This window comes from Aedes albopictus, chromosome 3, assembly GCF_035046485.1.
Source record: "Aedes albopictus strain Foshan chromosome 3, AalbF5, whole genome shotgun sequence".
NCBI lineage: Eukaryota > Metazoa > Arthropoda > Insecta > Diptera > Culicidae > Aedes > Aedes albopictus.
The window spans coordinates 405,672,016-405,699,587 of NC_085138.1; the positions used below are offsets into that span (position 1 = coordinate 405,672,016).

Here is a 27,572-nt window from a genome sequence, read left to right on the forward strand (position 1 = left end):
AGGGGGGAGGGGGGGTCTGAGATGGCCGAAAAAAAGTCTACGTAGTTTATGGACAGCGCCTTATCAGCGACCATTATCGAACCTTTTATTAGTGGTTTTATGAGATTTGTACAGTCAGTTTGAACAAATAATCGTTCTCGCTTACCTCTCGAATGTTGTCGAACGGAAAATTTGTGCAGTGTTAAATATGTGCTATAACTGTGATCTTCCAAGTGATCGGGACGATTTAGTTCATTCGAACGGTGCTTTGAATCTTCCGCCAAACTGCTAAATCCCTTGGACGGAACCGCACCACACTTCAGATATCTCGAAGTCACTAAAATGAAGGAGAAAATTTAAATATATTATCGCAACTTCTTCAAAGTTTTTTGGCATGGCAAAATTCTATTTATTTAAAAGTTTTCTGATAGATGGCTAATGTTGAAAAAAAAAATGTTCTTTTGCTGATTCTTTGAATGTTTTTTTTAACACATCTTTTTACTCATTATTATGTTTCCAGTTTAAAACCGAATTAGCGACATTTTTTCTTTGACTTCCGCTGATTTTGCCTTGCGTTAAACACAATGTCGGAAATGGGGCGCTGTATAGAGCACCAGGTGTACAATACAGCGCCCCACTTCCGACATTGTGTTTAACGCAAGGCAAAATCAGCGGAAGTCAAAGAAAAAATGTCGCTAATTCGGTTTTGAACTGGAAACATAATACATACTTGAAAATTATATAAAAATTTGGCAATCCTTAAAAAATCACCCTTTAAAAAGGTAATTTTTAGGAATACCTAAATAGCATTCTTCTCAACCGGTTACGGAAATAAACATTTAGCAGTATTCTTTAAAATAAGAACATTTATACCAAAAAAAAATTAAGAAATCAGTAATTATTAATTCACTTAATCACCTCTCACAGCAAGATAATGTGTATTATAATAAGAATTTGATTAAAATTAACCATAGCCCCTAAATTACCTTGATTGAAATCCGATGTTTTAAAATGACGATTGCAAATGCGAAGCCCTGTTGGGTCATCCTGATCTTTCAAACCCACAGCAGCTTTCCACTTGTTTCGAATTTGCCTTTCTGTCGGGAAGTGGTGCAAAGTCGTCTTTCTCTTACGAGGTTTGCATTGACCAATGCAACATCTATTTCCGGGCTTTCTCTCAACGCCCTGTGAAACCTTCACATTTGGAACGGCGTTCTTCTTCAGTTTGCAACGTGTATCTGTATAGAAGCATGCCAGTGACAATTGATGCGTTCCAACTTACAATCAAATACCTACTCACTTTCAGTGAAATCACTTTCGACGAAATGTCGGTCGCAAATCTTTTCGTGCCGGTCGCCAGAAAGAGTCATCAATTTTGTCCACCGTGGATAAACCTTGCTTCCGGTTGTGGGGACGGAAAAAAACCTAACCTCACAATCTGCTACGTAACTATTTTTGCACCCGAGGACGACGCATTTCCGCGCGGTGCTCATATTGGAAAATATTATCAAAATGCACAAAATGAAAAATCTTACTACCTCCAATAAAACAGATTCGATATATTTATATAACTTGAGGAATAAAACGTTTTAAACTTTCGGTGCGCAAGCACCTTCTTCTGAACGACAGCACTTGTTTTGGAAGACAATAGGTGTGTTCAATGAATATGTCTAACTTAATTGCAACTACAGTAGATGTTCAATTGGTCACGCAGGAGAAAAAAAAAACAATTTTAAACCAAAGATATTTGAGATAAAACAATATTGTCAAATTGTTCAAGCCACAAACATTAAACTGTTTGATACCAGGATAATCTTGGATTAGAAACAAGCAGAATTCATACTTGAATTAAACATACGTCTATTATTTCTAACGGTTTCTGTTTGTGATTCGATTTCTGACATTTTTTAGATGAGTTAGGTACATTATATGATTCAACCAGCGACGCCCTAAATAAAAAAGCGAATTTGTACTGAATTTGGTTCAAATGAACAAAATTATGTAGTTTCCGTATTAAATAATCTGAATCAAGTCATTCCTTATTGCATGTAGGAGAATTTTGATAGTTTTCAGCTCATTTTAAGAGATAATTTTTATAATATTATGTCTGACGATGTGTAACAAAGGATTGAACAGAGCTAATCGGAACACATAAAGTAAACACGCGATGTTGTTTTGAATCTGTTGAAGTTTAAGGTGAAACGTCATGCATTTCAATTCTAGATAATTCAGTTAATTATAAAACATCAAAGGCACCAATAATCTAACGAACGAATATTATCAAAAAAAGCAAATGACGATGAGAAATGGAGTCTGCTAGACCCTGAAGAAAAATCTTTATCGATTTATATATTTTGGCTTAACTCACTTGTAAAAACATTCAGATAAACCTAAATAAATATGTGCATTGCTCTGGAAGTTTTGTGGATTTGAGCTTTTGAAAACGTAGAGTAAGGTCAGCTAAATATCCACAAATATCGAAAAAAGAAAAGGAGGAGAACGTGCCTCTGAAGCCGACCTGCTGAAGGTCAGCCATTGTGGCGACAATGATTGAATTTTCTGAGAGTTCTCCTTAAGCAAGAATGAAGATTTTAGTGAACATTGTTCATGACGTTTGCCTCCAAATGAATTTTATGGTTACGAAAGCAAAGCTCAAAACGGAACGAAAACAAAATGTTTGTGTCTCCTGTTGTTAAACAAATTTTAGGCAGGCAGGCGAAAAATACCGAAGCGTCGCGTTTGCTATCTCATGAAGTGAAAGCGTCGTGCCAAATCGACCACTAATGAGCGCTTGCACGCTGACGTCATAATCATCTCCTTCTCTTTCTTTCCTTCGGCGTCGGTCCATAAAGCCGTCCTTGCCCTCAAAAAAATTTTGAGGGCAATGTTTACAAATCGTATGGGAATTCGATGAGGTTATGTTTTTGATGCAAGCCTCTATTGTTGAAATCATCTACGGTTATTCCAATTACTCAGGCTATACAGCTTGGATCTTCATTTTGTCCTAAACAGGGGCTTTCTTGAATATTGAAATATTTCGGCAATGATTTTTCATTAGGGCCTTACTGACATGATCGATTTTCCTTTGTTGATCCATTCTTCGTGTAAGTTCAGAATAGCTTTGCACATTACACAAACGGTATATCGTTTGCGATAGGCACAGACGCGGCTTTCGCTTCTTTTAGTTTCCTGTTCCCAAGTGAAAATCCTCTTTCCGTAGATAATTGATTAGGACCGCTGACCGAACGCGAGACACATCACTTTCTCGTTTGCCTACTTGCCATCAGATAGATCATATCCGACAGAAACAGTTTAGTGTGGAACACATTTTAAAACACATATGATTGTTTTTTTTTTTATAATTTATGTTGTATGATAAATAAAACAAATTGATTTTTACTCACATCTAAAATAAGCTTAACCAATCAAGCTATCCATCTAATTTCGACATCACTTTTTTTTTAGAATATATCAAAACACCATAAGGTTTCGTTCAAATATTACGTAACGCTAAGGGGGGAAGGAGGGGGTCTAGCGCTGTGTTACGCTTCATACAAAATTCCAAAGTTTCCCATACAAAAGTTATTACGTGGGGGAGGGAGGGGGTCTAAATTTGTCAAATATTGCGTTACGTTATATTTGAATGAACCCTAATATAAAAACAACTTTTGTTTATTCTATGTTTCTGATGGATGACAGAATGCTTGTTTTGAATGGATGAATTTCCAGATGTTCATCATTCTTGTGATGAACGTAGTGGAATATGGGGTTAGACTGTGTAGCCTCTGGCCAGGCTCTTTTGCTTAAATAGTTGTCGGGTTGCCTTGCTTTTGCAACGTTAGATGCTTTCGAGTTTTGTCTAGGAATTTCTAATCCTAAGAGGGCATCCTGAATCTCGTTTTAATATGAGACGTTTACAATTTGATGTCCCTGTTAGGGAAGAGTCTACACATGTCTTCTAGTTAATCATTGCCCGCAATGACCTGAATGTAGGCCATCAAAATGAGAATGATGAGATCTCATGATGCTCTAATACGCCAGAGCAAAAGTGCATTTAACTTGGGAGAATATTTACAATTTAAAATGGGACATATGGCACCAAAAATTAAGCTTGTAATATTGCTGATTGCACCCCGAATTGGGCTAACACAATACCCAGTCAACCAGTAATCGTACACACTCAATCCTGAATTGCCTGTTCAGCACTTTTTTGACGAAAATAGAACAGCAGAACTATTTCGGTAGCTTCGGTAATCGATTTTACTGAGGCTCAGTACACCAACTGTCAAAACCGGGTGCAAAAGGTAAACAATACAGTATAGCTGTATTCGGCTGTTCTATTTTCATCAAAAAATTACCGAACACGGTGTATTCCAAATTAAGTGTGTATAAGATGTTGCATAAGATGATGAAGTGGAGGCCATATGCGTTCATGCCTCCATTAAGGCGCATGTAAAATGTACGCATATCGTCTCCAACATTTTATACGATCACTGGTTGACTGGGTAGCGATAAGGAGAGCGTCCAATTAGAGTGACTGGAAGGAAGAGTGGCGTCATGTTCCAATTTTGACAGGTCTCCTGCTCGTTTGGAACGGGAATTTGTATGCAGTTGACAGATGATCGCTGTTCCAATTTTGACATTGACGCCACTCTCCCTTCCAGTCACTCTACGTCCAATATAGCTCTGGTCCTCACAAGTTCCTACCTCATGCTTCCACGGGTCAAGCGATGACAAAGACCGCCAGCTAAGGGAACGTTCAAAAATTACGTCCATGATTTGGGGGAGGGGGGGGGGGTCTAGAAAAGTGTGACAGTACGTGTACTGGGTATAAGAAAAGTGCGTGACAGAGGGGGGAGGGGGGTCTAGAAATCCCGAAAAATGATGGACGTAATATTTGAATCTTCCCTAAGAGTTGTGTGCTTAGCTGGTAGTGCAGCTTGGGCACTGTTGTCCTTCTGACTTCAGCTAGATTTAGGAGGTACGATCCTAGCGTCTGAGGGCCCATATAGCCGAGGCGGTAAACGCTCGGGTATTTAGCATGACCATGCTGAGGGTGACGGGTTCGATTCCCGGTCGGTCCAGGATCTTTTCGTAAAGAAAATTTCCTTGACATCCTTGGGCATAGAGTATCTTCGTGCCTGCCACACGATATACACATGCAAAATGGTCATTGGCAGAGGAAGCTCTCAGTTAAAAACTGTGGAAGTGCTCATAGAACACTAAGCTGAGAAGCAGGCTTTGTCCCAGTGAGGACGTTACGCCAAGAAGAGAGAGAGAGAGAGATCCTAGCGTCTGTTCACCAAGGAGGTGCGGCTCAAACAGCGTCTGTTCTGGCATCCAGCGGCTGAGTAAGAAATGCTGCACCACGCCCAGCTAGATCCAAGGTGGTAGCCCCATCAGCGTGGTCGTCCCAGTGTTGGTTGGGGCGTTAAACAGAACTGGCACGATGGCCCTCCGGCGAGACAGGAGTGTTGGCGTAGGCCCAATAAGCCACCCGTAAAAATCCGCATTGCGAATAACATAGGAGAAAATACGACTACGATTGGAAACTTGGAACATGGAATTGCAAGTCACTAGGTTTCGCAGGATGTGACAGGATAATCTACGACGAACTACATCCCCGCAACTTCGACATCGTGGCGTTGCAGGAACTTTGTTGGACTGGACAGAAAGTGTGGAAAAGCGGGCATCGAGCGGCTACCTTCTACCAAAGGTGTGGCACCACCAATGAACTGGGAACAGGATTTATAGTGTTGGGCAAGATGCGACAACGTGTGATCGGGTGGCAGCCGATCAACGCAAGGATGTGCATGTTGAGAGTTAAGGGCCGTTTCTTCAACTACAGCATCATCAACGTCCACTGCCCACACGAAGGGAGACCCGATGACAAGAAAGAAGCGTTCTACGCGCAGTTAGAGCAAACATACGATGGTTGCTCGCCGCGTGTCGTGAAAATCGTTGTCGGCGACATGAACGCGCAGGTAGGAAGGGAGGAAATGTACAGACCGGTAATCAGGCGAAACAGCCTGCACGCCGTATCGAATGATAACGGCCAGCGATACGTAAACTTTGCAGCCTCCCGTGGTATGGTAGTCCGAAGCACCTTCTTCCCCCGCAAAGATATCCACAAAGCCACCTGGAGATCACCCGACCACCAAACAGAAAACCAAAGCGACCACGTTCTAATCGACGGTAAATTCTTCTCGGATATAACCAATGTCCGCACATACCGCAGTGCGAATATAGATTCGGATCACTACTTAGACGCTTTATGCATGCGCTCAAAACTTTCGACAGTTATCACCACGCGTCGAAGTCGAACGCCGCGGCTCAACATCGAGCAACTTCGTAACGTAGAAGTGGCTCAAGACTACGCGCAGCAGTTAGCAGTGGCCCTACCAACGGAAGAGCAGCTTGGCGCAGCTACACTTGAAGATGGCTGGAGGGACATCCGATCCACCATAGGTAGTACCTTGGCTACAGCACTAGGCTTCGCGACTCCGAATCACAGAAACGACTGGTACGACGGCGAATGTGAACAGTTGAAAAAACGAGAAGAATGCAGCATGGGCGAGAATGCTGCAACAAAATACGAGAGCGAATGAGGCACGTTACAAACAGGCGCGGAACAGGCAGAACTCAGCCTTCCGGATGAAGAAGCGCAAAGGGCTCCAGGGAGGAATCACCGCGCCCGCCACCCCGAATTCATATCGACGGTGATGAAATCGAGGCGGTTGAAGAATTCGTGTACTTGGGCTCACTGGTGACCGACGACAACGACACCAGCAGAGAAATTCAGAGGCGCATTGTGGCAGGAAATCGTGCCTACTTTGGACTCCGCAGAACTCTACGATCGAATAAAGTTCGCCGTAACACGAAGTTAACCATCTACAAAACGTTGATTAGACCGGTCGTCCTCTATGGGCACGAAACATGGACCCTACGTGCAGAGGACCAACGCGCCCTTGGAGTTTTCGAACGGAAGGTGTTGCGTACCATCTATGGCGGAGTGCAGATGGAAGACGGGACTTGGAGAAGGCGAATGAACCACGAGCTGCATCAGCTGCTGGGAGAACCAACCATCGTCCATACCGCGAAAATCGGGAGGCTACGGTGGGCGGGTCACGTCATCAGGATGTCGGATAGCAACCCGACTAAAATGGTTCTCGAGAGTCATCCGACCGGTACAAGAAGACGTGGAGCGCAGCGAGCTAGGTGGGTCGACCAAGTGGAGGACGATCTGCGGACCCTACGCAGAGTGCGGAACTGGAGACAAACAGCCATGGACCGAGTGGAATGGAGACGGCTACTATGTACAGCAGAGGCCACCCCGGCCTTAGCCTGACCGGTAAGGTAAGGTAAGTAAGATAAAGCAAGGGCCCATATAGCCGAGGCGGTAAACGCACGGGTATTCAGCATGACCATGCTGAGGGTGACGGGTTCGATTCCCGGTCGGTCCAGGATCTTTTCGTAAGGGAAATTTCCTTGACTTCCTTGGGCATAGAGTATCTTCGTGCCTGCCACACGATATACACATGCAAAATGGTCATTGGCAGAGGAAGCTCTCAGTTATTGCTGTGTGCATTCAAAATGCGAATATCAAATGCGGGAGCACCAAATGCGGTAAGATTTTCTAACAAGTAACCCGATGTCAGTGGGAGCTTTCGAATCCTAGGTTGGCGGTGATATTGGCTATGGTTGCTACGTTGCCTTTGGTAACATGTGTTACCGCGTTTGAAGCGCATTTGGGCACCGTTTGCATCTTGAACGCACACAGCAATAATAACTGTGGAAGTGCTCATAGAACGCTGAGCTGAGAAGCAGGCTTTGTCCCAGTGAGGACGTTACGCCAAGAAGAAGAAGAAGATAAAGCCTCATTCCGGTCTTTTCCCTTCTCCTGAAGGGTTCGGAGCTGCTTCCTTTGTGAGTGTGTGAGTGTGAGGATTTTCTTGCTCGGAGTACCCTTGCCTTCTGCAGAACCCTTACTGTTTTCGGATCCTTTGCATCTTGCTATAGATTCTTAGAGGTTGATGGCAATTCTTACACCATCATTCTCGCTATCTTCCATGTCCATCAGGTTGGAGGCATTCGATGAGAGATGTTGTATGAGGTAGGTGTTGAGGGGCAGGATAATTTCATCTTCTCCAGCGAACTACTGAACATCTGGTCTTTGGGAGGGCCTAACTGACTCAGAGTATTTTCCACTTCCATCTAAAACGACTGAGAAAGGTAGTCGTCACCTTGAAGGCTGTTTGTTTAATTTGGACTCATGTTGGTCCTACGTGCAGGTAGGAAAAAATGTCCCCTGCACCAGTACCCTGCTGTCAGTAGTGAGTAAAGGCAGCATAATGGGACAAACTTCTTCTTGGCGTTACGTCCTCACTGTGCACTGGGACAAATCCTGTTTCTCAGTGTTTATGAGCACTTCCACAACTATTAACTGAAAGTATATTCTGTCAATGATCATTTTGCATGAAGAAAATTCCCTTGACCGGCCGGGAATAGAACCCGTCACCGTCAGCATGGTCTTTCTGGATATTTGTGTGCTTACCGCATCGGCTGTGTAGGCCCATTAACTGCGCTTCTCACAGAAAGTGAGGGTGGTACTTCACTCTCCCACATCTCAAAACGGTCTTGTCGGTCTTGTACATTACTTTGGTGCGAGGTCTGCTAGGTCGTGGAATTGCGATTAGAGTTTGGCATGCTGTTGTTGTCGTGGAGATCCAGGATCATGGTTGTGAAATCGTCCATCGTTCTCTGTTTCAGAAAAACCCACAACCTGTGCTGTAGTTTTGCTCGACATTCCGTTCGAATCAAGATCTATAACGTTTGGTTTGTGGAGAATGGGAGATGAAGCGAAATTCTAAAGAAATTCGGGGTAGCGGGGGATTTGTTTTCAAAGTTTCTCATGGTGAAAAAATCATGGCCGCTTAGCCAGTTTTCACATTTTAGAAAAACTGATTACATATATACAAACCTTAGTATGCATAGGACTTTTTTTGTTCGTTGTTGCCTTTATTGGGTAGTTGTGACATCCTGACTTGTTGCTGTTGTTAATTAGTAGCTTTCTACTCTATGCTTTCCTGTCATTATAGATCCAAACTCATTTCTTGGGTCGAGAAATTTTGATTTTTTTATGGAGCGTACACTTTGGCCAAACTCCGCTCCCTCCCACCTAAACAGTCTATGTGGTTTATGAATGGTCCCAGAGGGAGTTGGAATGGATTACTACAGAGGTTCCCAAACTTTTTGCTATCGCGGCGCCCTTTGAAATTTTCGAAAATGTCGCGGCGCACCAACATTTCTTTCTTTTTTTTTTATTTTAAGAATAACAACTTTGGTAATTTTCATCACCATGTTTCCTCAAAAGGCAAATGACATTCAGTTTCTTGGGTCAACAGGGGATTTTTTAAGGAAAAAATGCTTAAGGACTACATAAACCATTGTTAAATACAAGGTTGCGACCATTCATTTGCAAAGATTTACATTCATTTGCTATTATCTCAGTTCAGAAGCATGCTATCGAAAAACAATGTATGGATGAATTTAACCTTGTAGTTTTATCTGAAAGTTCCCCGAATAACATTGGGGTCGCACACGCATACCAAAGTCGTGAGCGAGCTGTGACGACAACTCTCCACAGCGTGAATGTAACTTACATTCACCGCGTGGAGAGTTGCCTTCACAGGTTTCTCACGACTTTGGTATACGTTTGCGATCCCAATGTTATTAGGCAAACTTTCAGATAAAATTACAAGGTTAAATTCATCCATACATTGTTTTTCGATAGCATGCTTTTGAACTGAGATAATAGAAAATGAATGTAAATCTTTGCAAATGAATGGTCGCAACCTTGGTTAAATATCAAATGTCATATTTTTTATAACTTTATTATCGAGATTTTCAGCCTATGGCTGGTTCAGTGGTTCATCACTTTTGTCATATTTATTTATCGCACAAGGTACACAAATATGACAAAAATTTCTGAAACTTAAGTAAGCTATTGATTCCTAATAATTCTACCAAAAACAGTAAAACTGTTGCAATACTTTGATAATTCCGGTTAAATTGCAATGATTCCACAGAATTGCATGAAAATCTTAGATTTCTGATGTAATTACAAAACTTTCAAAGATGGTTAGTTATGAATGTAGTGTGGAAAATTTCAGAAAACTCAGATACAAAAATATAATGTTCAAGACCAGGCTAATGATGGTTCATTCATTAACATGCGTTTGATCATAATGTCTTGAGAAAAGCTTGAAGTGCTAATAAAAAAGTTAATTAACTTTAAGAAGCGCCTTTGGTGCTGAAAATTTATAAAAAGATATCTGATTCTCACGTTCCAAAGAATTTTGGAACTGGTCTGAGTGAGTTAAAAAGTTATATAGTTTTCCAACATTTTGTTTTAATAAGTTCTGAGATGTGACCTAATTGCACGATACCGACAATTTGCAGAAGTATTATGTGATAGCGACGTTAGTAAAAATGTCGTCCCAAAAACAGGAGGCAACATAAAGTCCGGGAGACTGAAGAAAACTATTCTAGAATGCAACGATTTATGAAAAATTTACTTTTCTTCACATGCTGTCGGTAGAATCAAAAACTTGATCAAAAAACAACTGAAGTATTGGGAATCCAATAATCTGTTTGAGAATATTTACAAACATTTACCATAACTTCAAAAATTAAAAAAAAATGGAAAATTTCAGAATAAAAAATACCAGAAACTCCATAGAATATTCGAAGGATTGGAAAAATTTTGTAAAAAAAAAAATACCGTGAAGCAACAATTCTAAGTATCAATAAACATAAAAGACGTTCCCATATTGAATAAGATTGTTTTTCTATTTTTGGCTCAAAAGCCTGCGGCGCACCTGGGAAATGCTCACGGCGCACCAGGGCGCCGCGGCGCACAGTTTGGGAAGCACTGGATTACTAGCTTGGTTCCATTTCCGGGATTTTTCACTGAATCAAAGAAGACGCACGGTTACTCACTCCATCACAACTTATCCCTCCAGGGTTCGTCACTTATGCACTGAAGTCTTTTCACAACCATAACCATCAAATGGGGACGCACTATTACGCACCTCGTACCGAATCACACCTTCTGAGGTATGATACCTGCTAATATCGGGCTCACTTCGAGACGCGATAGTTGCGTCACACGTGTAACGTGTAACCGCCACGGGGCGTTAGACCAGAAAAATGCTCTTGCCGGTAGGCGTAGCTCTACGGCTCTACTTCTGTAGTAGTTGTTATGATTGCGCGATGTCCTCCAACCAGTCTTGCGAATAATCGCGACCATCACGAGACAATCACTTGAACCGCTTTCTGGAGTCACCCTTCCCATGGTGATACGAACCAGATAGCATGTCATGCCTGGAATGACAAACATGTTGTGGGTTCCACCCTTCGCAGCTTTGCAGCGATAGCAGTTGCTGAGTATGCTTCAGGCTGGTTGCTAGAGAATCAATCTCTCTGAGCAACGATGCATAACGGGCGAAGTGAGAGCGTTTGCCGTAGCCAGGGCGAACTGTGTGGTGCGCTCAATGTGTGCGTTTAAACTGAGCTATGCAAAACGAATAGGATTTATGACGTAGGGGTGGTGGTGGTAAAGTGGACAGGTGGGGTAAAATGGACAAGGTACAGTTTCATGGCTTTTATTGTTTTTTAAAATGTTTCAACGATTAGAGCTTATGCCTAAGCATGAATCATTATACTTTTGCTGATCTTGAACATTAAAATCAAACAAACCTCTTCAAGATGACAAAAACTTTAAAAATCACGTGAAATATCGGAAATGATGTAAAATCTGCTTATAACTGCTAAGGGTTTCTCGTAAGTTATTTTCGAATTATTACAAGTTTTAAACCCTAAACCAATAAGGTCCCGTAGAAAAATATATTTGACAGAAAAAAAATTAAGTTTTGTAAAAAAAAAGTTTTTGGAAATAATTTTAACAAAATCAGACCGTGGGGGTAAAATGGACAATCGCTTCAAATTTCACCAAAATTTCGTTTTTTTTTTGCAAACTTCAGAATCATCAGCCGTCATACCTATCGTGAGATAGTTGAAGTAAAAAGTTATAAAAAAATATTTTATATCAACAAAATATAATTTTCATCCAAAATAGTGCTTGTTTTTTACTCTATTTTTACAATAATTATTTAAGTGTGTTTTAAAGTTTGTATTGAAAGTTTGAAAACAACAAAATAAATGTATCGTATGAAATTTGATAGTTTGTATTTAAAAATATAGAAACAATATGCTGTTATATAACTTTTAACAACTTGTTCATTTTACCCCATCGATTGTTCATTTTACCCCCACCAATTTTTTTTCACGCTATTTTGATGCACGATTTGGTGAAGAAAATAATCAAAGAAAACAATATTTTTTAAATGCAACCCCTTACAGGATTTCTAGAGTATATCATTACCTTCCATATGTAACTCGGAAAAGCAGATGGATTTTGCCGCATTTCCGCGGGAAACGACCAAAATGCTTAGGTTGTCCACTTTACCCCCACCACCCCTAGTACCGTGCTTGTGATAATACACATGCATAGTTTAACATGCTGTTGCGCGTGCATCTGCTTGAGGCGACGGAGAGAGTCATGACACTCACAGAGCCGTTTCCAAGTCAGGATGATTGTAGCAAAACAAGGGTGACCGGGCGACTATGATGGGATTCTGTCTTTTCTGGTGTTAGCGACTGTATTGCTAATTCAGAGAAAATTTTCCACTTTACGGAAGATTTAAAAGCTACCGCAGCTGTCAGACTGATGATTTTCACCAATATATCATCAATCAGTCCAAGGATACCTTGGATCGAGCCTTGGATACGACGCCGATGATCATTGTTTGTTGTTGCTTTTCAGAACATTTCACTTTGCAAGCATGCTTTGATTTGACCAAACTTTTCAATGATACGATCATTTTCATAGCTGCGGTAGGACTTTGACAGCTGCGGTAGAACTTGGCGGCTACCGCAGAGTGGAAATTTTTCAAAAAATCCGCAATAGAGAGAGCGAATCAGAAACCGCAGAGACAGGGTGATACAAGTTTGGTGTTTATCAGCTTTTTTGTGACTTGTACGCTGATGCTTCGCAACACTGCATCCAACCGCGTCACATTCGGGATCTTAATAAGATAATATCATGATCACTAAGTTTCCATCCTTGTTCATACTGAGATATTCACAAATTTCTGAAGCATTCCGGAAGTCATCGAATGAGTACACAACCATACTTGTATCAGTTTCTCTTTATTGAATAAATAGTTTTTTTTTGTGTGTGTGATTGCATGCTTGTGTTTCCATCCTGCACAAGAATCATCGTTACGTAAGTAATACCTAACCTAGCGCGTTGTATATGGGTTTTCTTTATTAATTAGCAAATAGTTAAATAAAAAAAAAAACCGACAGACTATTACAGTAATGATGATAATCCAAAATGTGATATAAAAAGATCTTTGTTTACACTTTGTTGCTTTTGTTTTTCGAAGGGAAGAAAAATGGAAAAGGGACGCACACTACCTACAGTGGATAGCCGCCTATAGTGTAGGATAAGCGCACTTTCTTCCCTAACTTTGGCTTGGGGGAAGGGGGTCTTACTAACTAACAATATATTCGATCGTTATTCTTTCATTTCAATTCATTCAACCTATCTAGCTACTGGTAGATGTAGTTCTGTTTGGTTATTTTGTTTGTTTTTTTTTCAAGCTGTATTAGAAAAATCACCGAAATCGCGGGGCGGTTTGCTTCTTTCCATTCATCTCTCATAAAGCGCACTGTTATGTATACTGTTACTCGCCTATCGTGGGGATTTATCGGGGTTTGGAGGTGGAAAAGTGAATTCTACATCAGCGAAAATGATTAAATATTGCATCGAGTGTATGAAAATGGTGGCTGGGGAAGGAGTTAGGAAAAGGGATGGAAAGGAGGATGAACTGTTTAAGTTGCTTTTTGGGCTTTCACGGTGATCGCAGGTTCGTGTCCTGGTCGTTCGCAATTATAATCGCTAAATCTGGACGCTTTGAACTGCCCATTTTTATATTTTTCATTGTAAAAGTGGATTGGTGGTTCTAATGGATAAAGGATGAGTTAGTTTTTCGAAGTTTCATTTTTTTTTGGGCGAGCAGTAAAGCTTTTTCCTAAATCTTACGCATTGGTTGGTTGGTCAGAGCTCTCAATACACTTTAAAAAGGGGGTTTAAAGGGGAATATCAGTGATCAAGTCTGGAAGCTTCCAAAATGGAGAAGCTTGAGAATACACATTTAGTTTCATAAATAAAAATAAAAATAGAAAAAAAGAAAATCAACGAATCTATCTCTGATGGGGACGTGAGGCTTACACCATTGTAAGCGCTCCGGCTCCGATGCCGTATCCGACACCGCGCGGGCCATAGTTTCGACCGTAGCAGCCTTTGCAGTAGATCTCTCCGTTGGGGCCATCGTTGAGGTTGGTAGAGTCCAGCGATTTGTGGCAGTCGAAACAGCTGAAACACCGCTTGTGCCAAACCAGGTTCTTGCTGAGCATTTTTTCCGCTTCATATACGGTGCAGCCGCAGCGGCGGCAGCCCTTACCATCCTTGGCCTTTGGTCCAGTCATCGGGTTGAACTCGGTGCTATAGTGTAGAAGAAGTATGTTAGTATAGGAACCATATGGTTACATGGTTTTTGATGACTCACTGGAAAGGAGTGCCCTGCACTTCGGTGGATACCAGGGTGGGAGTGTGTCCAAATCCGAATCCCTTAGGTCCGAACAGCTTTCCGTAACAGGCACGGCAATGGATTTCCTTGTCTGGTCCATCGCAAGCCAACATCGAATCCAGTGGCCGGTGGCATTCGTTACAGTTGAAGCACTTCTTGTGCCACATGGTGCCCTTGGCAAGCTGTTGTTCAGCAGCGAATACCATTCCACCGCAACGTGGACAACCTTGACCGGCAGGAGCCTTGATGCTGGTCGTATCGATGGGAACCGATGGCTTCTGGGAGGCCATTTGCTCTTCTCTGTAACGATATCGTTTTGTCAGTCAACCCTCACCTAGACAAACATTCCCTGACTTACGTCATGCAATCGGTCTGTAAGAATCCGGATCCGCAGGCGAATCCGTAGCCATGTGGTCCCCACTTCTTGCCGTAGCAGGTCTTGCAGTACACATCGTTATCCGGGCCATCGCAGGCGATAATCGAATCCAGCGTCTTGGTACAGTCACGGCACTTGTAGCACTTGCGATGCCACTCGCGTCCCTTGGACAAGACCATTTCAGCAGCGAAGACTACACCACCGCAGCGTGGACAACCCTGTCCGGGCGATGCCTGGATAGCAGACGTATCAACGGCCGATGGCTTCGATGTGAAGTCACTGTGGAGATAGTTCCATTATTTTTTATGCTAAACCATCATTTTGTGAAGTGCACATGAGGATGCTGGTAGTCACTAGCTGACACAGATACGAAGCAACGTGAACTGTACCTCTGAAACTCTAGGTCCCTAGCGTCACACATTAACCCGAGGAAGGAAATACCCGAGTGGCCATACCCGCGTGAACCGAATCTACTGGCGTAGCATCCTGTGCAGAAATATAACCTTAGAATTTAGGATTTCTTCAAACACTGAACATAAAAGACTTCGTAGCAGTTAGTGACCGATACCAGACATCGACGAAACCGTATCCACCAAAACCTTACTTACCCAGAGAGATCGGAGCTGTCGGTCTGCAGGGCTCCACCTCCTTGGCCGTAGCCGTAGCCCTTGGGACCGAACTTCTTGCCGTAGCACACTGTGGAGACAAAACGTTCACAACATAGAGAAAGAACCAAACGGTTAACAACACAAAACGGACAAACCTCGGCAGTAGATTTCCCGATCCGGACCCTCGCAGCAGTTCACCGAGTCCAGATTCTTCTTGCAGTCGCCGCACTTGAAGCATCCCTTGTGGTAGGCCTGCCGAAGACACAATCAACCAACACGAAACCGGTACAGAAATGATCATGGTGAACATGTGGTCTCGCAACCCGTTAGCGACTACATCAGCACAGCGGTTTTAGTACAAATGGCTTTCGGTGAGCGTAATGCAACAACTACATCGTGAGGTCGGTTTTTTTTTTAAAAAAATACGTTACGGATTATTTGCGAATTCGCTTGCAATAATGTACCTCGACAGTAGATCTCTTTGTCCGGACCATCGCAGTGGATCGTGGAGTCGAGGGTGCGATTGCATACCAAGCACTTGAAGCAGCGTCGGTGGTAGCCCTGCGGGTTAGGCGAGTGCGGTGCGGTTAGATGCGGTAGGGAAGGGCAGGCGATTTGAGTGTGGTGTACAGGTGAAAGAAAGCTTCATGGTCTAGATGCGGATTTTGGTTTTCTAAAAACTAGTTTGAAATTAACGAAAGTCTACTGTGGAATATCATCTGTATCTCGACCGAGGTTTTCTTTCAGTGTAGTAGGTGTGGAATTTCAGCGGGTGTATCATTGCCTTGCAAGCATAGACTATTCTTTATTGGTTTCTAATAATGTGTAAATACAGTGAGGTTCAATAGACGTTCGATAACTGCAGCATGTTCACGTTGCACGAACAAAATTTGATAATTGCAACTTCAGATAGACGTCAAAACCCCATCAATTGACGTTAACCTTCACGTACCCGACCCCCAACTTCTAATTTTTCAACCCCCAAGTCAATTTTCATCCAATTTTTTGAAGTCGCCCTCGATCGATCATAAATTGGTGCTAGTTCATTACACCCAAGTGGCTATGCAATATCCGGAACCATTCTGGAGATATTCCGGATTGTACTGGGGTCAGGGAGGGTGCCGAAATGGCAAAAAATGATTATTTCGTGTGTTATTGTGTTTGAACCATCGATTTTCAGCGGAATTTTCTTTGCGAACAATAAAACACATCTGCGATAATCAGATTTGAATAAGTTGACCCATCCGGATCACCGTGACAGGTCCTGCGGGGGCCTCATTGGGGACACTTCGGGTTTTCATCCAAAATATGTCGTGCGACATATCATACTTCATGATTTCGAATGATTGAGTCAGAATTGATACCCTGAAGTCTGTATCAACTAATATGGCCACCCCGGAACATCTAGCATAGGTTCCACGGGGGTGACATCGGGGGCATTTCTGGTTTGCAAACAAAACATGCCGTGTGACGTATCAAACTTCATGATTTCAAGAGAACGGGGCAGAAAAAAATGACTGAAGTATGAAGTAACTGATATGGCCGCTCCGGAACACCTGAAATAGGTTCCGCGGGGGCCTCTCAAACACAATAACACACGAAATAACCACTTTTAGTCATTTGGCAAAACAGACCCTGCCCCCACCCCCTGACCCCAGTACAATCCGGAATATCTCCGGAATGGTTCCGGATGTTACATGATCACTTGAGTGTAATAAACTACCACCAATTTATGATCGATTAAGGGCGACTTCAAAAAAAATCGGATGAAAATTGACGAAATGCCAGCATTTTCAAAATGAGTTGTAATGTGAAGGTTAAATGAACGCAAAATTCATTCGATTGTTCATTTGGGCTAACTTGGCGCACCGTTTTGACGGATAGTTTGCACCGACCGAACGTCTACTGTTGTAAACGTTCGATAACTGCAAGATGTGAACACTTTTCCTAGAGAACGTCAACTGAAACTACTAACAGACTTCATAGATTTGTCTGTTGGTCTGCAAGTGATCTTACATTTCGACAATGATTTTTCGCAAGTGCCTCGCATCGCTTAACGTCAAAATGGTACGCCTTGTTAGTCCACATGAACAGACGAATTCAGTGTACGTTCATTCGACGTCAACTCTGCATTACAGTAGACGTTCGGTCGCTGCAAACGGTTTAACTGCAATGCTTTTTAACTGCAAGTCCGGTAAGTGCAACAAATTTGCAGTTATCGCAACCGCTATCCGTCAAAACGGTGCGCCAAGTTAGCCCAAATGAACAATCGAATGAATTTCTCGATCATTTAACATCAATTGATGGGTTGTTGACGCCTATCTGACGTTGCAGTTACCGAATTTTGTTCGGTAAGTGAAACGTAAACATGTAGCAGTTATCGAAAGTCCACTGTACATGTCAAAAGGGTCTATTTCATTTTTGTAAACAAACATGTTTCTGTCGAGGTACACAGATAAAAATAATGAGATTTACACGTCATGTAAACTTCATTTCAGTCATGTAAACTTAGTGTTATGATGGTTCACATAATATATAATGTAAATTTGTGTTATATGTCATGTAAACACTCAGAGTCATGCTGAATTACATGACATATAATGGAAGTTTACATGATATTTTATGACTTTTACATGATATGTCATGTAAACTTCTGTGATATCCCACACTCCAATTATGTGCATCAGATGTCACAGAACTTTACACTCTTTTTTCGATCTGTGTACGATCTATTTCGATCCACCAACACATGCTTATAGCCTTAACAGAAAGCGGGAAGATAAATCGTTCTGCTAACGGTACCGATATGCGTAGGTGGATCGAAATAGACCCTATAGCAATAGAAACATGTTTGTTTACAAAAAAAAAACGAGTCAAACCCTAAACTATTTAAAAACTAATTAAATTTTATTCATTGGCGTATCAGTCCATGGACCAAACAGATCTGTGTCATAACGAGAGAGAGAAAGCTCGTACGCGAGTCCATCGGTCCATAAACACCAAAAGAACTAGCTTGACAGTAGAAAGATGTTTAAGATGTCGACGTTTTGACAACATTTTCACAGATTAGACCAGAGGAAGTTGTGCACCTTACATGACTTGGCATAAACCAACTGTTAAAAAACTAGATATTCCATGGAAAATGTGGACTGATCCACCAGTGAACTAAATTCACTCGGTCCAAGAATTTTGACACAAAAACGCGCCCATTCCTAATCACAATGGGCCTTTTAATTTGACGTCTAAAATCAGCTGATTTTGGGGGCCTTTGACAGTTCTCCTATGAAAATTACGGTTCAGCGTTTGCGCCTTTGTTCGGCGGTTGTAAACAGTGGCATACACGGACCTGTCAACTGAAAAGGCCTAAATAGATTTTCCTATGGACTTATCCATCGATGAACCGAATTCATCGCGGTCCGAGAATTTTGACACTAGAACGGGCCGTTTCCAATCAGAATTGAACGATTCTGATTGGGAATGGCCCCGCTCTAGTGTCAAAATTCCCGGACCGCGATGAATTTGGTTCATCGGTGGATAGACGAGTGCACCGATGAACTGAATTCATCGCGGTCCGAGAATTTTGACACTAGAGCGGGGTGTTGATTTCTGATTGGAAGCGGCCCCGTTCTAGTGTCAAAATTCTCGGACCGCGATGAATTCAGTTCATCGGTGCACTCGTCTATAAGTCCATTGGGAACGACCGAGTGAATTCTGTTATTTCTCATAGGTTCATTCACATTCATCCATCATCCTCTATGCCATTTGGCCGAATGCCAATTGGATGAAAGGGCCATTTGGTCGAACGTCGTTTGGCCGAATGATGTTTGACCGAAATATGAATTATGAACTCAAGTGATCATGCCACTGTTTTCCACTTTAGTATAACTTGAAGGAGTAATCTCTGATGAAAGGTTGCCAGTTTCGGCGTCAACTTATCCCTGAATGGTAAAACTAGAAAGAATAGCCTAGGAAATATTCCTGATGAACATATTGGAGGCTACAATGTCAAAAAGTTCCTCTGAATTTTTTTGATAATATTGCGCATTGCGCAGTTAAAAGTGCGACGAGGAAGTGCGGAATCTCAAATAAAATTGCGATTTAGTGTCAGATCGTTTCGGTGTCTTCACCGCACTTATTCATAAGCTCATGATGAATAAGTGCGGTGAAGACACCGGAACGATTTGATGCAATATCGCACTTTTATTTAAGATTCCGCACTTCGTCGCAGTCCAGTTAGCAATGCAATAAACTATAATTCGGCCAAACGATTCATTCGGCCAGATGGTATTAGGCCAAATGGCGTTCGGCTAAACGACATTCGGTCAATTGGCCGGACATCCTTTAGCTTATTCATCGATGAACCAAATTCTCTCGGTCCGAGAATTTCGACACTAGAGTGGGGCCATTTGCAATCAGAATCTTGCAATTCTAATTAGAAACGGTTGCTCTCTAGTGTCAAAAATCTGGGACTAAGTGAATACTGTTCATCGATGGATAAGTTCATGGGCCAATGCACGTGTTCACTCGTTAGACTTTTGAGCGGAGCCATGATATCTAGAAGGCCATGGACCCTTGCATGGGCCCATGGGCCTATCCACCGATGAATAAACTTCACTCGGACCGAGAATTTTGACACTAGAGCGAGGTCGTTTCCTATCAGAATCGTCAAATTCTAATTTTAAACGATCCCGCTCTAGTGTCAAAATTCTCGGACCGAGTGAATTTTATTCATCGGTGGATAAATCCATGGAAACGAGTTTATTTTATGTAAACACGGCACCGCTGAAATGTAAAATTAGTGAACTAGTGCAAAGCTTCATAGCTTATTGTTTTCTGCAAAAACAAAACAAATTTGGTCTTCAATGCGCAAGTTTTAGCCTTAATCATTCCTAAACTGTTAAGCCTGTGTTAAATGCAAGCAAAGCCTACTTGTGTCCGAAAAATTGCAAGCGTTACGCCGTAAAATATAGCTACCAAAGTAAACAAAACAACAACAAATTAACTCACTCGTCCACGTGCCAACATTTGCTCGGCCATGTAAACATATCCACCACAACGAGGGCAACCTTCTCCTTCGGGTGCTTTCGTTACCGCCTTCGGCTCGGCAACGTGTCCGTTAGTTCTGTGTTTCGGATGGCATTCGGGTAGGTGGCGGCGCAACGAAAATGATGGACATGGGGGCGATCGTGGGGGGTGTGTGCGTGTTGGATGCGAGTATACGTGCATGTCCGTGCACCATCGAATGTTGTTTGTAGAGTTTTTTTTTTTGTTTTTGATGATGGTGTGCGTGTGCCGGTGCACGTGTAAGTGACGAAAGTGCGAACGAAGGAATTGTGGTGATGGTGGATAAAATGAGATAATACAAAAAACGAAATAAAGAGAAAAAAATAGAAAGAATTAGAGATTTTCGGTTGTTGATAAGTTGAGTGCAAATTTTATTCTACGTGACTACGAATTTTAATCAATTCGATAGAGAGAAGTAGAGAGAAGAAAAAGAGCGAGAGAAAGAGGACATCGGAGAAGAAATTAAGTACAACAGTGAGTAGTTGTCAGTCAGGCTTGGCAAGCGTACTTAATTTAGTCTCGGGACAAGGACAAGTCCCCCGTTTTGTTTTCTTTCACTAATGGCGCTTGCGTCATTTTGTTTTCGATTCGGAAACAATATGGTTTTTGTAATAGTTTGACAACTGCTTAAAACAAATTTATACATCGACTTCAGGGCACTTTCCTTATCCCTTAGCGGATAGAACTGCGTATAGTAATAGGCTATTGTAAAGGAGGACGTGTTTCCTAACATCTGTCTTGGTTTGACAGACGGGGAAACGCAATCACTGGTAGGAATATGACAGGTGGTTAGTGGAAACTAGAATTGTCAAAATGACAGTTAGCGATGTGGTGAGTGGTGGGTGCATGCTGTGTGTGAGATTGCGATGGAAGCGCAAAACGAAAAACTCATTTGCGAGATTGGTAAGACACAAAAACAAACAAAAACACAAACTTGGCAGGTCACCTGTCAAAAAAGGGAGATCACGGTCTGCCGGGGGAATGGGGTTACATCACATCGGTAAGAAAACGATCCGAAAAATAACACAAATCTCGAGGAGACGTTAGATTACAACAAATTGTGAGAAAACACGACAAAAACACCATAGAACAAAATATCTCACCGATCAACTGTCAAAATACACGTACACTGGGAGAGACGACACGCCAGACGTTATGAGGTGCTTACACGTTTTTTTTTTTTGCTTAGATGGATATTGGCGGTAATTTCAACACACAACAAGACACGACCCAATGCAATTCGTATTCTTTTTTCTATACACACAATCACGCTACTAATTTTGACTACACGAAGTAAGCTTTCCGCTTTAGTTCGCATATCTGTTTCATTGGATGATTGTCACATTTGTCAGGGGTCACATGGATGGAGTCATCGTGGACAAGACGGCGACAGTAAGGTTTTTGAATGTTTTTGTGTTCTCGAGAATGTTAATTGTTGTTGGTTTTGTAAGCGTGCTTTGTGATCAATTTGTAATAACCGTGTGCGAGACATTCCGCGGTGCATTCGTTCCACCTTCGGTCTAATTGTTGGACAATGTTTACCCGGCTTACAAAAATATTCAAACCCCTTTTCTGCAATTTTGGGTCTGTACACAACAAATGGATTTAGTCACAAATGGTTTACTCAAAATCGACTTTATTCAAATTCGTTTTTTTTTTCTTTTATCTGTTTACACATTAAAGCAAATGGTCAAAAATCCTTGTAATTTACGCAAACCAGAAAGCTTCCTACAAACTAAATCTCTGCTTGATTTAAATATCATTATAAAGTTAACTGATTCATAGATAGCTCATCAAAACAATCTTCACCTTTCCATCGTTCAAAATTATCTCAAACTTAGCTTATTTATTTCCTTTACGATTGAATACGAAAAAATCCTGCTAGAAAATTCACGAAAATAGAAACGAAATCTCTCTTCTACAGCAATCAAGCAAGCAAAACAATAGAGAGAGCATTACTCTTCTTCTTCTTCCTCGTTCTTCGCTAAACCTCGCTTCCTTTTGCACGGCAAACGGCGTCCTGTCGGGTGTTTTTTTCTCTTGGGATTGAGTGGTCGTTGCGTTTGGTGTTGTTGTTGTGTGTGTGCGCGCGCGCTCAAAAGGTGACATTTTGCAGTGTTGCCAAACAAAGGGGTTAGAGGATATCATTACGCTTGCTTTGTGTTTTTGGTTTGTAATCTTTGCTCTCTTCTCATTTATTGAATTGATTGATGCATTCGAAGTGGATCGCATTTACTCAAATAGAGTGATGGTACAAATTATGGAACTAAACATAGATATAAATTGGACACCTATGGGTAATGGATCTTATTTTTTTGTTTAATTTTTTGACTCGGGTAACGATTTTGTTTGGGTGTTTTCCTCTCTAACAACTGGCAGTAATTGGCCGTACTTTACTTGCTACATTGTTTTGGATTTCAAAATATATTTGGTGATTGTCAGTGGAGGTTATTTGATATTGTAGTAGCGATTGCGGTGGTGGTTGTGGTTTTTATTTTATTGGTTGGCGGTTGTGGTGGTGGTTTTTTGGTGGTGGTAGTTGAAGGTGTCGCACATTTTATGTAACAAGAAAAATGGAAAACAGAGAAATGGAAATAAAATCATACATGCAGTTGTAGAGTGTGTACATATTTATAGAATATTCGGAAAGAGAAATATTGAAACAAAATTTCGACGCATGACATTACGCTGTTTACCTTGAAGAATCAAGTGAAAAGATGGCATATGAAGTAAATGGCTACCCGAGTAACAATAAGAAGATCAGTCTTAATTATCACGCCAGATCTAATTTTCATTTTAAAAACTCTCAGAAGTCTCAGAAGAACTCTTTTGAAAATGTGTTTTTCTTTTATTTTTGAATTCTTTCATAAATGAATTTCGCAGAGCAGTTTTCTGCTTGCAGAGAGCTGGTAGAAAATGTAAATACGTCAAATTCGATTTATAAATTTCCTTTTGAAAGACCTGCTAATTTAGTTTTTGGAAGTTACATCTGATGATCATAGTCGTTTCTCTTAATTCTTCGTATGTCATGCGTCCTATCACTTTATATTATGAGACTATTCGAGACTTCTCGTGATAATTAGGGAATTGACATGGGTGACATGAATAATAACGAGGGTAACAAAAATAGTACAAAAATATAAACAAAAAACAAACGAAACGAAACAACACCGGAGCTTAATCAAACAAATTAAAACAATGGAAAATGATATACAGAAGACTCCAACAACAACGGTTCGTAAAGGAGTTGGAAAATGATTCTTATGAACGAGAAATGTGGTGTTTATGTGGAAATTAAACTGCTACCAATCGACGTGATTTACGCGCTTTTGATAGCATATCGTGGTACCGAAAGTCTAAGGAAAGGCCCTGGACGAATCCGATTTTCTTTTTTTGTTGTTGCCAACACAACAGAGAAAAAAAACTTAACCAGTGTTTTAAAAGTGAATCAGAAATCAAAACGTCCCCAGTTCCCCAAAAAGTGGGCTCACCGTTTCGAAAAAATAGGTGATTTTGAAAATATGGAAAAGGGAAGAAGAGGGTGAGGAGGTGCTCGAAACTTACCCTTCTCCCTGGAATTGGGCACCGGAGTCCATCGATAGGCAGCCGGCACCACCGCCGAAACCGTATCCCTTTGGTCCGTACTTGCGTCCGTGGCAATTTTTGCAGTACAGCTCGTTCTCGTGCTCTGCGCAGTTTGTCGAGTCGAGCATCTTGCCGCACATTCCTGTGGGTGATGGAGAGGAAAAAAGAAAGTTGGGTTAGTTTAAAGGGCAATTTGCTTGTTTTTGAATAAAAAATGTGGAAGATTAAAATAAAAACAGGCAGAATACAGTCAAAATGACGGATAATACAATAAACATACAAAACAACGCCTTTGTTTTGATATGATGAGTATCGGAAAAGCTTGTTTCAATGACCCTTGCAGCACCTCATGTTAACTATCAATTTTGTTTACATTTGTTAAATGCGTTGTTTTGTACTGTAAGGCTAGTTCAGCTACGCCATGGATTTATCCACCGATAAAACGGAATTCACTCGGTTAAAGAATTTTGACATTTCCAATCAGAAACGTCCAAATCTGATTGGAAACGACCCCGCTCTAGTGTCAAAATTCTCGGGATAAAGTGAGTTCTGTTCATCGATGGATAAGTGCGGACTTATCCAGCGATGAACCGAGTTCATCGCGGTCCAAGAATTTTGACACTAGAGCGGAGCCGCTTCCAATCAGGATTGAATTCTCGGAATGCGAAGAATTCGATTCATCGGTGGATAAGTCCATACGAGTTTCGACATTTTCCGAGGGTTTGTTTTGAGTCCCATAGACGAGTGCCGCGATGAATTCAGCTCATCGGTGCACTCGTCTATGGACTTATCCACCGATGAACCGAATTGACTCGGTCCGAGAATTTTGACACTGAGCGAGGTCGTTTCCAATCAGAATTGGACAATTCTGATTTGAAATGGCTTCGCTCTAGTGTCAAAGCTCTCGAACCGAGTGAATTTAGTTCACCGGTGGATAAGTCGTAACCGTTTTTTTCTCTCAGGGAGAAAATTGAGGTTTACTTTCTATGCAAAACTCAAGTGTTGCATGAAAATGAATCGAATGCCAATGTATTCCATTAACACAATGGACTTATCCATCGATGAACCGAATTCATCGCGGTCCGAGAATGTTGACACTAGAGCGGGCCATTCCCAATCAGAATTGTTCAATTCTGATTGGAAATCGATAAGTTCATTTAATAAGTAGTGAATTCAAACATTTTCTTTTGTCCTTGCTAAACGAAAAAGTTACTGCAAAACAAAGAATTATAGCGGAATCTTAAAAAAAAAAACTTATCTCTTCAACCTCTCAAACTTCCCTCGTCAACACGTCCATTCGCACGTTGTTTATCTCAATTTTAAGTGATTGCAAAGTTGATTGATTGATCGTTTAATCTGCGGTGGCGGCCACTTTGCCGGCACTATACGCAACCAACAACTACCTACTCTTCAACCATCAACAACAAGTCCCAAAATAGCTCTTCGTCCCCGAAAATAGTCGAACCGTAGCTGCGTAGGTGTTGTTATGTAGCACACAGCAGCACCAAGCGCCACGCATAGTTTCGCCAAGTGATCCCCGGCCCCGCATATCTGGTTGGGGTAGATGGGGTTGGAACCCTTTGGTTTTGGGAATCTTATATTAGAAAGTTCAATTCTGATTGGAAATCGTTCACTTCTGATTGGAAGCGACCCCGCTCTAGTGTCGAAATTCTCGGACCGCGATGAATTCAGTTCATCGGTGCACTCGTCTACCTCCAATCAGAATCGTCAAATTCTGATTGGAAACGACCCCGCTCCAGTGTCAAAACCGAATGAATTCAGCTCATCGCGATGCATCGGTGGACCCATAAGTCCATGGACTTATCCACCGATGAACCGAATTCATCGCGGTCCGAGAATTTTTATACTAGAGCGGGGCCGTTCCAATCAGAATTGGACGATTCTGATAGGAACAGACCCCACTCTAGTGTCAAAATTCTCGGACCACGATGAATTTGGTTCATCGGTGGATAAGTCCATAGACTAGAGGAACTGGTTCACCTAGCGTAAATGAGGATTATGCATCTGTCACTGCTGCATTTTTTAAATGAAGAATATACCTTTTCTGTCCGTTAAACTCATCTACATTCATCAAATTCATCTAGCCTATTTCCAATCATAATCGTCAAATGCTGATTGGAAATGACCCCGGTCTAGTGACAAAATTCTCGGACGGAGTGAATTCTGTTCATCGGTGGATAAGTCCATGTTGACACTAGAGCGAAGCTATAGACGAGTGCACCGATGAACTGAGTTCATCGTGGTCCGAGAATTTGGACTCTAGAGCGGCCCGCTTCCAATAAAAAATGAACGATTTCCAATCAGAATTGAAAAATTCTGATAGACGAGTGCACCGATGAACTGAATTCATCGCGGTCCGAGTATTTTGACACTAGAGCGGGGCCATTCCCAATCAGAATTGTTCAATTCAGATTGGAAATCGTTCAATTCTGATTGGAAGCGGCCCAGCTCTAGTGTCAAAATTCTCGGACCGCGATGAATTCAGTTCATCGTTGCACTCGTCTTTCGTTCAATAGACGAGTGCACCGATGAACTGAATTCATCGCGGTCCGAGAATTTTGACACTACAGCGGGGTCGTTCCCAATCAGAATTGTTCAATTCTGATTGGAAATCTTTCACTTCTGATTGGAAGCGACCCCGCTTTAGTGTCAAAATTCTCAGACCGCGATGAATTCAGTTCATCGGTGCACTCGTCTATGGGCCAGGGGAAGTGGTTCACCTAGGATGAACCAAACGTCAAGTCCACTTTTTATTTTCATTAAAGCTCACGTGAGAAAAAGTGCATTTTGACATTTGGTCATCCAGTTCATCTAGCCTATGTGGGTGAATTTATCAAAGAGAAAAAGTAGATTCTTCATATAAAAAAATGCAAAAGTGACAGGTGCTTCATTCTCATTCACGCTAGGTGAACCATCTCCTCTAGCCTATGTTTACATATGACATAAATGACATGACTAGTTTACTTTTTTGAACGACAAGTTCATCCGATAATTATTGGTGCTCATCTACCTACCCCTGCACCGTTTCTCCCGATGTACTTCATCTTCACGGTAAACATTGTGCTACAATGTGTAAACTATCTGTTCGAGCGGAAATTTTTCGGTATCTCATTAGATGTTTACCCCCATTCGTTCAAAATTAATGCCTCCTGTGTAGGTGTTGCATAACGAACCGAATGCACCAACCGTGAGGAGCAGGTTGGTTTTAAGCATTTTGCACGT

General features: G+C 41.7%; 2 protein-coding genes across 13 annotated transcripts in view; both read right to left on the reverse strand.

Moving 5' to 3' along the window:
* Positions 1 to 145: 145 nt before the first annotated feature.
* Positions 146 to 3,441, reverse strand: LOC115266895 (uncharacterized; the record flags this gene model as incomplete). Its single annotated transcript, XM_029873506.2, is given in 4 exon segments — positions 146 to 316; positions 966 to 1,217; positions 1,280 to 1,428; positions 3,384 to 3,441. Coding segments are annotated over 3 exon segments (493 nt in total), but the record flags the coding sequence as incomplete, so codon positions are not given.
* A 9,794-nt stretch (positions 3,442 to 13,235) lies between these two features.
* Positions 13,236 to 27,572, reverse strand: part of LOC109403610 (muscle LIM protein 1) — a 38,111-nt gene continuing 23,774 nt past the window's right edge. For 4 of the 12 annotated variants that reach the window (XM_029873498.2, XM_029873500.2, XM_029873501.2 and 1 more), the window contains exons 3-9: positions 24,309 to 24,471; positions 20,688 to 20,802; positions 16,145 to 16,241; positions 15,462 to 15,558; positions 15,055 to 15,351; positions 14,676 to 14,996; positions 13,236 to 14,611 (exon numbers count right to left, since the gene is read on the reverse strand). In XM_029873498.2, coding sequence (XP_029729358.1) covers positions 14,335 to 14,611; positions 14,676 to 14,996; positions 15,055 to 15,351; positions 15,462 to 15,558; positions 16,145 to 16,241; positions 20,688 to 20,802; positions 24,309 to 24,471 — 1,367 coding nt within the window. In that variant the 3' untranslated portion in view covers positions 13,236 to 14,334. Of the gene's footprint in view, positions 14,612 to 14,675; positions 14,997 to 15,054; positions 15,352 to 15,461; positions 15,559 to 15,680; positions 15,769 to 15,835; positions 15,933 to 16,144; positions 16,242 to 20,687; positions 20,803 to 22,360; positions 23,145 to 24,308; positions 24,472 to 27,572 lie in introns of those variants that run through there. The other 8 variants (XM_019676530.3, XM_062856163.1, XM_019676522.3 and 5 more) reach the window with 5 other exon arrangements.